Raw genomic sequence first — 12,389 nt, 5'->3', positions numbered from 1 at the left:
CTCCTGTGTGTTTGACTAGAGTGCTTTGAAGGTTTGAGAAGAGGCTGGATATTTGTAAAGAGCACTTCACAAACCACAGCAAAAGAGGCAGCTGAACAAAACCAGGTGCCACAAATGCTTGAATTTACTGTGATGGGTGTTGCTTAAAAATATCATTTTCAAGGCTGTAGTGTTTTGAAGTCAACAATTTAGAATGTCTCTCTGCTTCTGCTCAGAAAACACTAGCTTCTAAGACACCAACTATGTACATCTTGTAGATAACATGTATGGATTCGTTTTGTTTGGAAGTGTAGAAATGGGCCATGTTCAGGGTACCGTGAGTCACTTGGAAATGCTCATGGTATTACAGCTGGTATCTCCCGGAGGCTCACTGCAGGTGTGGACCCCGGTGAAATCTGTATAGGGTTGGTATTCCACTCATAAGATGACACATACACTTTTTTAAATATAAAAATTACTATTTCCCACAGTTCTTTGAGTAGAATGGATCCTTTGTGTGTCCCATAGACGTTTGGATTTTCCCCTCCCATGGGTTATGTCCAATTGGAAAAGGCCAGGCAGATATTATTGTAGAGCTCTCTCCTCTGTTATTTGTTTCTGGGAGTCAGGAGACAGATATCTCAGATGAGACAAGGAAAGATAGTGTGTTGAAATTATAAGGGACAGGAGAGTTACCTTGTCAGAACCATAACTAGCAAAAGCAGCAGGCTGGGTTGCTGCTAGTGGAGGCTTTGCTCTGCCGCCATTTCAAGTGTAAGCTCTGTTGACGTAACCTGTTTTCTGCTTAGGTCCTAGGTCCCAGTTCCACTGCGAATAGCATCACAGCCTCTTACCAGCAGCAGAAGACTTGTGTCCCTGTTCCCGGTTAGTGTCTCCTCTCTCCAGACTATCTCAGTGCTGGGCAGGCCTGGGTGTTGGTGCTGAAGAGGTCAGCTGTGGAAGGGACCCTTTCAATTCCAAGGCCACACTTAAGTGGCTCTATTTCTTGTAGTAGTGGTGGCTTGGAGAGATACACTATGACTTTTTCTGTTTGTATTTTCTGGCTAGCCTAGAGCTCACTATGTAGACCAGGCTGACCTTAAATTCACAGAGATCCACCCACCTCTGCCTCCTAAATGTTGCAATTGAAGACATGTACCACCATGACCAGCATAATATGACCTCTGTTTAATTTTAAACTAACTCTGGAGAAGCCTGTGCCCAGCCTAGGGCATGGCCTACCCTCTGTCTCTATCATTCCTCCTCCGCCTTTCATAATGCCTGTGCTTCAGTCTGAATTAAAACCTTTTCTTAAGAAAACTTTGCTTTAAAAAAAAAATGCAATGGCAGTTGCATGCAGTGTTCATGCACACATGCGTATCATCACCACTGCAGTAGGAGCCCTATCAGTCCATATCTACACGTGTGTGAGATTTTTGCATTGTGATTTGGGCTCTTGCAGTTACCCTTCCCATCTTCAGAACATTTTTAGGAGATAGGTATTTGTATTGTCTTACAACTGATGGTTGAATTTGAAAGCATATCTAAATATTATCAGTTCTTTACATTTCCTATTTAATTCTGCATAACATGTTGTTGTTCTTGCCCTTGTGGGGGATGGTTCTCAGTTACATGACATACTCCTACAAGTTAGAAACCGTCAAGGCTTCATCCTGAAAGCTGCCTTGAAATTTGCCTGTATGTATTTGGCACCAGAGACTTTGGACTTCAGGTGGTCACTCCACTGTACCAGCCTCCGTGCTCTGGAAAGCTAACTACCTTTACAGTTGCTGCTACTGGCTCTTTCTAGTGTGATAGGCAGTGGTCTGGAATGGTTTTCTTGTAAAAGCTGTGGTGCATTAGCCTTTTGATGACATTTGGAGTGGGCCGTGCATGTTCCCCGTATGTTGTCCATCTGAGCATGCTTGTCTGCCTAGGAACTGTGTGCTCATTCTCTTCTTCCTGAGACTTGGCAGGCCATCTTTGCCAACACTTTCACACACTTACTGTGTGAAGCAAAAAAGTCATCTTAGACCTGAAGCCATTTTGCTGTTCTGTTCTGTTGTCTGGTCTCTATGCCCATTCTTGCTGCCAGCCTGGTTATGACTTTCAGGACAGCTTCAGTTTCTCCTTTCCCTAACTTTTTCTAATGGCTTACTAGCATCAGAGAGCATGTCTGATTCTCTCTGTAAAGACTATAATGTTTGAGGGTTCCTTGTCTGAGTTTATAGTGTCAGTGTCCCATGGTTCCAAGGCAGGGTGATACTTAATTTCATTTCTTGTCACTGACAGAATAACCCCATCATGACACCAAGAGCAAGTTTGTAGGAGCAGCTTGCTGCTATGGTGGCAGGATTGTGTGCAGCTTATTGTAACATGGCACCAACCAGGAACCAGAGAGATCAGGTTCAAACCATAAACCCCACTTCACCTCAGCTCCTGTGCCTGCCAGCTATGCCCCATGGCCAAAAGGTCCTACAGCCTCCCAAAACACTGCCACCAGCTTGGGACCGACTGTTCAAATACATAAGTTTTTTTTTTTTTTTTTTTTTTTTTGAGGGGGGAGTATATTTTACCAAATTCTAACAGGTAGAAAAAGAGAAAGTCTTGTAATTCAAAAGTAGTTAGCAAAAACTACTCTCAAAATTAGTCCCAAATATCCCCTGGCTCTTCCCTGTTTATCATCTGCCACTGGTATGAATCTGCTCATGGAGACATTGGCAGCGCCTGCAAGTCATTCCCTGTGCTTGTTTCATGTTTGGTGCTATACAGCTAACAGATTGATTGTAGGCCCTGCAGTAGAGGATTCCTGGCCATAGCTTGAAGTGATGTTGGGAAAGAGCTAGACTCGGAACTGGATGTTACAGTCTTGGGTGCTTCTGCAGGAATCTGACTGCTCAAGCTTCACTAAAGAATCCTCAAAGTATTTTTATTAAAATGAAACATTTTGTCTCATGAAATTAAACATGAAAATGTAAAACACATCCCCTTTTGCTGTCCACCAGCCAGGCTGTCACTCTCCTGTCCACATTTGACATGTTATATTTGTTGTTGGTTAAGTCTAGAATCAAATACAATTATGCTGTGATTTTAAAAGACAATAGATTATTTTTAAACTTTACTTTTTAAAAGATAAAGTCTTATTCAAGCTTTAGCCACCATGAAATTATGGACCTTTTTTATCTCTGTTTTGGTACCGATATTTTTATATAATCAAAACTTCTGGTGGGCTTTATGTACATAGCTTCGCTTGGCGGATGGTGGTGGTGGTGGTGTTTTTACATTTCTGGTAAATGGCTGGGCGGATGATAAATAGGGGTAATTATACACTGTCAGGGTCAGTAGAAGAATCTGGATTATAAAGTATATTGAAGAAAATTCAAATTTGATTCTGGCATGGTCATACAGGCCTCTCAGCTCAGCTCTCTGAAGGGGAAACAGGAAGATTAAGTGTAAGACTTGGACTACAGAATAGCAAAATCCTGCCCAGAAAAAAAAAAGGAAAGGAATTAAAATCTGGCAATTCTTAATTTATGTGTGTATATAAGCATGTGTTTATGTAAGATGCAAAATTATGTTTTAAAATTTCTTTTGGGTTATTCTTACATTGTTAAATATTTTAAAATCATTTACTAGTATATATATATATTCAAACATACTACTAGAAATTTAATTACTAACAAATAATAATAAGAAAAACATTCTTATATATACTTTTTTCATGCCTGTCTTCCTATATATGATCCTAGTTATATAGGAGACTCCTAAGGTCTAAAGGAAGAAATACCTAAGTTTTCGGTTGTAATGGCAGAGTCCCCACCTAAAACTACTTCCTACTTTACTTTTTAAAAGTCACAGCTTTGCTGGCCATTCTGCTCAGTTCTATCACACTTTCTGTCATTGATCGATGCTGTTTCCACTGCTACATTTTATGTTTAAAACAAAAAAAATCACACATTGTAAAATGTAGCTCTTTGATGTATAATTTAACAATTTAAACTATACAGTGCAGGGCTGGAGTGATGAGTTGGCGTTTAAGAGCACTCATTGCTCTTGTAGAGGACCAGGGTTGGTTCACCCATTGTGGCTCACAGTTCTCCAAAACAGTTATCACTTGCCTTCCATTCTTGCTTTCAGATGCTGGGGTTTGTATGCCACCGAAGATGGACCAGAGAAGCCAGTGGAAGCTGAATCTGCTGGAATGACTGCCCTGTTAGGAAGGCCATTTGTCCACTCACTCCTCATTGTGCTTCTAGCTGTGGAGAACTGGGATATGTGAGAGTCTGCCTTTGAACTGCCTACAGCTAGCACTAGGCAGCCCCAACTTTCTTTTGGGTGTACATCTTAGGTACTATATCAGAACTTTGTTTTAGCCAGCATATTACAGTCTTTTTTAAAATTGCTGTTTAGCTGGTTGTAGTGGGGCATGCCTATAGTCCCAGCAGCCCAGAAAGACTGATGCAAGTTCAAAACTAGCATGGCCTTTTCTCAAAACAACCCAGCCTACTGTTCTTGTACTTAGTACTGTTTGAAAGCATGGTTCTTAGGCAAGTCAAGAACTGGATTCTCATTCCCAGACCCAGGCCTGGTTTCTGTTGCAACCTTGGACAACTCATTATTGATTTGATCCTCAGTTCCTGTTGTTCATAGGGAATGATGTTTCATGGCTTCTACCTCAAAAAGTGAAGACAAGTAGAACCACATTTCTAAGTTGTTCTGTGTTGTTAACTTATCATATGGTATGTATGTAGGCAGTCAGTGCTGCCAGCATTTAGTAAGATGGGATTGCATAGCTGGCATCTGTTCATCTAACTCAAATCAGAATAAAAAGCTAACTGTGTTTGGGGACTGAAGAGTTGACTCAGTGATAAAGAATGGTTGTTGCTTTTGCAGTGGACCTGGCTTTGATTCCCAGCACCCTCATGGCACCTCATAACGGTCTGTTTTCTCCATTTCTAGAAGGTGCACCGTCTTCTTCTGATCTCACTGAGCACCAGGCAAGCGTGTGGTACACATGCAGGCAGAATACTCATACATACAAAATAATCTTTAAAAATTTTTTTTTTAAATTAAATGTGTTATCCTACCATGTTATGTGCTACTAGCTTAATTTGGACCAAGCCTCCTCTAGCTGGCACTGTTACAGGAGCTGTTCTGTTGCCTGAGTATATTCTGCTAGAGAGTTATCAACAGTAAGGTGGACTTCAGTGATGGGGAGACAGCAGGCATGTATGGTAGCAGGGTTGGAGATTACTCTTTGTTCCCCAGACACTGCCTCCTCTGATTAAAGCATTTTGCCTGTGTCCAGGCAGACTCATTTAGCTTTTTGTATGGCATCAGATGTGGAGATGCAGAGTTTGGAGTTTGCCTAGCTGGTTCAGTCATGCTTTGGTCCAGTATTTTCTTACTGTACTTCCTCTTCAATTTCGGAACTGTATACCCTATGCTATTATATGTTGGAAGTATGTGATTTGCTTTTTGGTTTTGATTTTACAGAAGATTACAAGTAAGAGATTGCATAAATCTCAGAAGAAACTTTGGATTTTTAAACACTGTGGAAAGTGTTAGTCTATAGGGACTTTTGAAGTTGGACTAAATGAATTTTTCATTATGTTATGGCTGCAAGCCTGTGGGGGCCAGGTTTGAATAGGTATGGCCCCCATAGACTCATGTATTTGAACCCTTGGCCCATGGGCAGTGACACTATTAGGAGGTGTGGCCTTGGTGGTGTAGATGTGTCCTTGTTGGAGGAAGTCTGTCACTATGGAGGTATGCTTTGAGGTCTTCAATGCTCAGGCTACACCCAGTGTAGCACAGAGTTTCTGCTGACTTTGGATCAAGATGTAGACCTCTTGCCTTGTACAGCACCGTGTCTGCCTACAGGCTGCCATGCTTCCTGCCATGACAGTAATGGACTAACCCTCTGAGACTGTAAGCCAGCCCCAGTGAAGTGTTCCTTCATGAGTTGCTGTGGTCATGGTGCCTGTCTCTTCATAGCAATGAAACCCTGACTAAGACATTAACTGACCTGTGTTTCATTGTTCCCAAGAGATCGTTGGAAGAATGAGATTACTTTCTTTTGTCAAATCTAGAAATTGGTCAGTTTATTTTAATAAGAGGCTTTGAAAAATTACTCTGACAATTTTATATTTTTATATAATGAATTTGATTTGTTCTCATTCCTCTCTCTTCTGCTGAAACCCTTTTTCTTCCCAAGAATTTCCTCTTCTATTTTCATGTCTTTTTAACCTTACGTAGGGTTGATTGTATAAGCAGATGTGGAAGGCTAGTTACTGGATCATGGAGAATTTTTTTGTGGGTATACCACCTAGAAAAATAATATCCCTCCCCAACAAGAGTTTCATGGCTAATCCTTGAGTACAGTTAAAATCTCTTGTACGGTTTTAATGCCGGAACCAGGCTTTCATTACTGTGTGTAAACTAACAGAAAATCTTGTTTGTCCCTCAGTAGATAGATTTACTCAAAATTGTAATTTAAGAAAACTTGCTGGGTGGTGGTGGCGCACGCCTTTAATCTTAGCACTTGGGAGGCAGAGGCAGATGGATTTCTGAGTTCGAGGCTAGCCTGGTCTACAGAGTGAGTTCCAGGACAGCCAGAGCTATACAGAGAAACCCTGTATCGAAAATACCAAAAAAAAAAAAAAAAAAAAAAAAAAAAAAAAAAAAAGAAAGAAAACAAAACTTACCTAAGCATTTGTTATATAATTCCACTTTTCTGGATATTTTAAATTTTTCACAAAATAGCAAAAGAGAAGACAATATTTATACTTTGGAGAGCTCTACTTTGACTCACCCTATAATGGGTTTACTCCAACTAGATGCCAGTTTCAAGAGGCAGTGAGTACTTTGTGACGTCTCTTTGGCAGGTACCAGTGAATCCTGTAACTTATGTGTGTGACATTTATTGTAGTAAAAAGCTCTTGCTGTGGATAATGGTGAAGAATCCGTGCTAACAGCCTGGAAATGGAGGTAAATGTACCTGCTGACAATGGCGTGGGCGTTCACAGGTGCTCGGTTTCCTTAATGCTATAGCAGCCAAGTGTGGTGGTGCACACCTTTAAGCCCAGCACTCAGGAGGCAGGGACATGTGGATCTTTGAGTTCAAGACCAGCCTGGTCTACAGAGTAAGTTCCAGGACAGACAGCCATGGTTACATAGAGAGACCCTGTCTCAAACAAACAGAAAATGTAATGGTACAGAAATAAGAATTAATATGTAACAGTCGTCATCCCTCTTAACCTCTTAAGGGTTAAATTTTGCTCATTTTGAGATTAAGTAGGAAGAGCAGGCCTTCTGTATTGAAGGCTGAGGTGAGGAAGGATGTGTAGGGTGTGGGACAAGGTAATGAGAGCTAACTTTGAGGAAATCTGTTGAGCTTTAGAAAATATAGAGTTGCCCCTAGGTTTAGTTTCTATCTCAGCAAATTCTTATCACAATAAGAAAAAACCTTGGTTTGTCTGGCTTGCGTTGAGTAAGGTTTGTTCTTGGCCTGTGTTGGATCATGTAGCTGCAAATATCTACAGGGAACTTGCAGAGAGCCATCTTCCTCAATCTGTGGGCTTCACAATCACACATTCTAAAAGCTGAGGCAGAAACTAACATTCGGAGGTGTTGAGGAATTTTCATTGTTATTTTGTGGTGCTGGGCATTGAACCCCTGCAAGCCCATGTAAATCAAGTGAGCTACATTCTCAGATCTAATGTTTTTATTCTATCTTTATGAGTGTAGCTTGGTATATAACTTAGCACTTGTATACATCTTAAATAAATTTGTCCCTTTATGTAAACGTCCACTTGAAAAGCTTGTTGTTGTACCCGAAGAGTGTGAAACTTGCTGTGTAGTCAAGCTGGTCTTGAACTTGTTGTACGTCTTATCCCAGTCAAAGGGCATTTAGAAAAAAAAAACCTATAACCTGGCAGTTCTTAGTAATCCAAGGTGACAGCCGGTTGGAAAGCACAGTCAGATTTTTTTCTTCCTTGTCTTAGTTACTGTTCTACTGCTGTGTAGACACCTTGACAAAGGCAGCTCTTAGAGAAGAAAGCATTTAACTAGGGGCTTGTTTACATTCAGAGGCTTGTCATCACTATGATCATCATGGTAGGTAGCATGCATGTAGGCAGGCAGGCATGGTGCTGGACAAGTGGTCGCAGGCTTTACATCCCATTCCATGGGCAGAGAGGGAGACACTGGGCCTGGCCTAGGCTTTTGAAACCTCACAGTTCCCAGTGACACACCTCTCACATGGTTACACCCTTAATCCTTCTCAAACAGTTCCATTCCCTAGTGACTAAGCATTTGAGCATATGAGCCATTTTCATTGAAATCACTACTCCTGTTTTGCTAGTCCATACTGTAGAAGCTCATGGGTCTTCAACTGTTGTCCCTGGGGGAGGAAGGAACTCAGCACAGCTAAATGTTCAAGATCAGTGGTTCTCAATCTTCTAATGCTGTGACCCTTTAATAACAGTTCCTCGGGTTATGGTGACCCCAACCATAAAATTTTGTTGCTACTTCATAACTGTATTTTTGCTAATTATGAATTGTACATATCTGATACATAGGATATCTGATGAATGACACCTCCCAAAGGGGACACCTACAGGTTGAGAACCTCTGCTCAAGAGGCTGTACACAGCTAAGGCGCCCTTGGTGCTATTTGACAACACTAAATGGTGTGCTCTTGAGTCTTGAGCCTTCTGTGTTCTCTGTGCTCTTTCCTGTGCCCTGTACCCCAAGCTTGTGTGTTCTTTGTTACCAGTAAGCATTTCTCAGTGCTCTCTACTGGCATTTTGAGTGATATCATCTACAATGCTTGGAAAGGCGTTATAGGTAGGTTATTTACAATTTCCCTGCCTCTACTCACTAGGTAGTAGTACATATTTCCATCCCTGTTGTAACAAACTTGTCACGTTACCTTCGTCTGTAAAGCCTCGACGATGCCAGACATACTAAACTGCTGTGTTTGTGTGTGAAGACTATCTTTTCTGCTGGGACAGCTAGATCCGGTGAGGGGATTGAGAATGCTCTGAGAATATAGTTGTGTCATCTTTCAGCTGTATTAGTTTTTATAAGTGATTAGGCCTGGAGGCTCCCTTTAGAAAACACCTCTTGTCCCTCATCAAGACCCCTCACCCTTTGGGGTTCATTTACTTGGGCTCATCAACATCTGTCTTAAGATAGAAGTGATTTATGACTTTTCCATTTAATGTTTAACATTTGCTAAGAATTTATAGGGTTTACCAGTGCTGGATAGAGGTGTTGAGAGATGGAGATCTAGTCAACCTGAACTTGCCCCTACTGAGTGCTCATGTAAAGTTGCCAGCAGAATAGTCTAAGAAGAGATAAGATATATGGAGGCTCCCAACTCTTCTCTGATCTGACTCTCCTGGGCAAGGCTTGGTCATCTTGCCAAACCATGGGACCTTCAGATGTCTTTCAATCCCTTCATCTCCACCTCCCTGCTTTAGCTCTCTAATGTCACATAAATATGCTGACCCCCACCCCCGGTCTAGGTTCAGGCTCTGACATGCTGACCCCCACCCCCCACCCCCCAGTCTGGGTCCAGGCTCTGACATGTTGACACCTAGGTAGATGTGGAGTTGAGTGAGGAGCCTCTGCAAGGTAGAGATGCCTGTTTTCCAGATGATCAGTGTGCAGTTGTGACTAAGACCCTCAGTAAGACTTTAAGGCTCATGTTTAAGAGCTAGAAGTCACTGTTGTAACTACTGCAATCACTTTTTTGGGGATAGATCCTGAAACATGTATCTACTTCCCATCATTGGTAAGAGAGCCCCTGGTCAATACAGGGAAACTGATTGGGGTGGCTGAGGTTTCCAGTCATGTTCTAGACCACTGGTGGTGTCAATAACAGGAGCTGCTGCTTCAGCCCACATCTTGGTGGCATTTATACACCTGAACAGAGTAGCATACCAGATTCCTCAGAGCCATTGGACAGCAGTTGATCAGGAGTCCTGGGACCATGGGATGTCTCAGGTTCTGCACTGTCTAGAAGTCCCTTGACCACTGCACTCTTCCCTGCTCTAAAGGGCTCTGAAACATCCAATACCTTGAGGTCTGGTCTCTGGGGAATCTCACTGGGACTTCCAGAAATGTTTTAACTACCAGATAAGATCACTCAGGCATGGATTCATGCCAGAAAGTCTTTATTAACTGGCAACTAAACTGGGTGTTCAGGACCTGAGTGTAGTCCCAAGTTCTCAGAGTGATCTTTTAAGCACGAAAATCATATCCTGTGTGGACAACTCAATTAGTAAGAACATTTAGCTAAGATACAGTGCTGTTTTATGGAAGAGTAAACTCATTTAGCATTCTGTAGGGGACCATGGTTGGCGAGCCTCTTTATCCTTTAGCATCATGTTGTTCCTTAAGTATATTTTAACAACAAAGTATTCCTACAGTGGGAAGCACAAAGAGCAAAATAATGTTAGAGCAAGTTTCTCCCAAGAAAAACTTTCTGAGCAGTTAGATAGTGCATGTGATTCTCTCATATACCCCTCCTACACCCAGGCTTTGGTATTTTTTAGTGATGCGTATACATCCATGTGGCTCTTACTATGTCAGAAAATAGACACAGTCTGGAGGGAAGGGGACAGGCACGAGGGGTTTTTAATACTACAGAAATGAACATGCCAGCTCCACACCACGTGTACAAAGGTTCAGCCCTTGTACAGTAAAGCTAGCATTGTCACCACAGTGAAATGCTGCATCTGTTTAGAAGCACCTTCTGTAGAGGAAGAAAGGCCCATGTTCCTCGTACTCCAGACGATGGACCCACAGTGGTTGAAAACCCTGGAGTGAGGCCAGAATAGAACCACCAGTCCAGACTGCAGTGTCTCTCTCAGGCAGCACATTTACCTGTGGGCTGTCATTGGGACACATGCTGCTCAGTTCCTTCTGCAGACGGTTAGGGAAACCCCTGAGCATAGTGCTGCCCCCACAGAGCAGGATGTTCCCCATGAGATCTCGTTTGAGTGCAATGTCACACTTGTTAAGGCAGGACACTGTCTGGGTGTGGAGGCCCAGCTGCATGGACTTGATTAGAGATGGCTTGAAGAACATCTCTGAGCAGAGGAATCGCTCCTGACCCAGACGGATCTCTTTCCCATCAGGCAAAGTATAGAGGATCTCATGTTCAGTGGGAGGGATTTTCTTCTCTTCAATGGGGTCTAGGGCCACGAAGCAGCATCTCGCCTTGATGTCCTCCACAATACCAAGGTGTTCCTCTGAGAAATGTTTTCCAGAGTTGTTCATCAGGTTCATCAGGTAGTTCGTTAGGTCAGATCCTGCATAGTCTAGCCTCCCTGTGATGCTGGGCAAAGGATAACCCTCATAGATGGGGACCACATAGGACACACCATGTCCAACCTCTACCACCAGGCCTGAGGTGCGTCCGTAGGAGTACATGGACAGGCGGGACTGGTAGGCAATGTGCATTGCAGGTGTGTTGAAGGTCTCAAACAGCATCTCAGCATACTTCTCTCTGTTAGTGTGAGGACTCAGGGGTGGGTCTGAAACCAGGACTGCATGTTCCTCTGGGGCTATCTTCATCTCCTGTCGGAAGAGGTATTCCCAGATGTCCTGTACTGTGTCCCAGTCCACAATGATGCCATGACGCAGGGGGTTGACCAGCTTGAGATGTATATCTGGGTTAAGGAGCTCATGTCCCACAAAGGTCTCTTTGCGATTATCCCCAGTCTTGGCCGTCTCCATATAGGGCTTGCCCACTGTTGTTGAGATCTTATGAGTGGGCTTTGGTAGGCCAGCAAAACCACATTTACAGAAGCCAGTGCCCAGGTCCACAACCACTGCTTTGGTTACCTCTAGCCTTGGCCTATCCTTGGACAGAGTTGTCTTAATCGGGTCTTCTGTCTCGGCATTGTCCCGACGAACCCATACTGCCCTTTTTGCTGGGCCATCTTTTAGGGAGGCAGTCTGGAGGACCTGTGTCTGCATGGAGGCCTGATCACTAGCTTTCTTGGCAGGCCCGTCCCCTATGCTTACTGTCTGTGGAGCCCACACACCATCCAGAGACATACTGCTCTCAGAAAGCTCTCGATCCTGCTGGCTACAAGGCCTGAAAGGCTTAAATCAGGACAGCTTGAGAATCTGCCCAACAGTGACATCATTGATTGTGACATAATTCAGCAACCAAAAGCTTTCTAGACACTGGAGACTAATGTTAGGGTATATTAGAGATACGATCTTTCAGGTCCCACCCCCCAATTTTATAAGAAAAGATTGATTTATTCACTCAGTTAATAAATGTTGGGTGCCTGTGGCATGCAAGGCAACCAGAAATGTCACAGTGAAAAAGCAACAGAACCCTGCCTTATCTGGTCTACATTCTAGTTGGTGTACGGGGGTGGGGG

General features: G+C 43.0%; 2 protein-coding genes across 2 annotated transcripts in view; one reads left to right on the top strand and one right to left on the bottom strand.

The window, feature by feature from the left end:
* The window catches only part of Elp1 (elongator complex protein 1), a 50,950-nt gene extending 46,118 nt beyond the window's left edge, over nt 1–4,832 (top strand). Inside the window, exons 36-37 of the mRNA XM_031377445.1 lie at nt 789–864; nt 4,117–4,832. Of these exons, the coding sequence (XP_031233305.1) occupies nt 789–864; nt 4,117–4,184 (144 nt within the window). The 3' untranslated portion in view covers nt 4,185–4,832. The remainder of the gene's footprint in view (nt 1–788; nt 865–4,116) is intronic.
* A 5,764-nt stretch (nt 4,833–10,596) lies between these two features.
* Nucleotides 10,597–12,131, bottom strand: Actl7a (actin like 7A). The gene has a single exon (XM_031377444.1). The coding sequence runs from the start codon at nt 12,052–12,054 to the stop codon at nt 10,732–10,734; it is 1,323 nt and encodes a 440-aa protein (XP_031233304.1). The 5' UTR covers nt 12,055–12,131; the 3' UTR covers nt 10,597–10,731.
* Nucleotides 12,132–12,389: the final 258 nt, after the last annotated feature.

Source organism: Mastomys coucha, unplaced genomic scaffold (genome assembly GCF_008632895.1).
Source record: "Mastomys coucha isolate ucsf_1 unplaced genomic scaffold, UCSF_Mcou_1 pScaffold18, whole genome shotgun sequence".
Taxonomy (NCBI): domain Eukaryota; kingdom Metazoa; phylum Chordata; class Mammalia; order Rodentia; family Muridae; genus Mastomys; species Mastomys coucha.
Note: the sequence above shows the minus strand (reverse complement) of the source record. Positions and strands in the feature narration are given on the sequence as shown.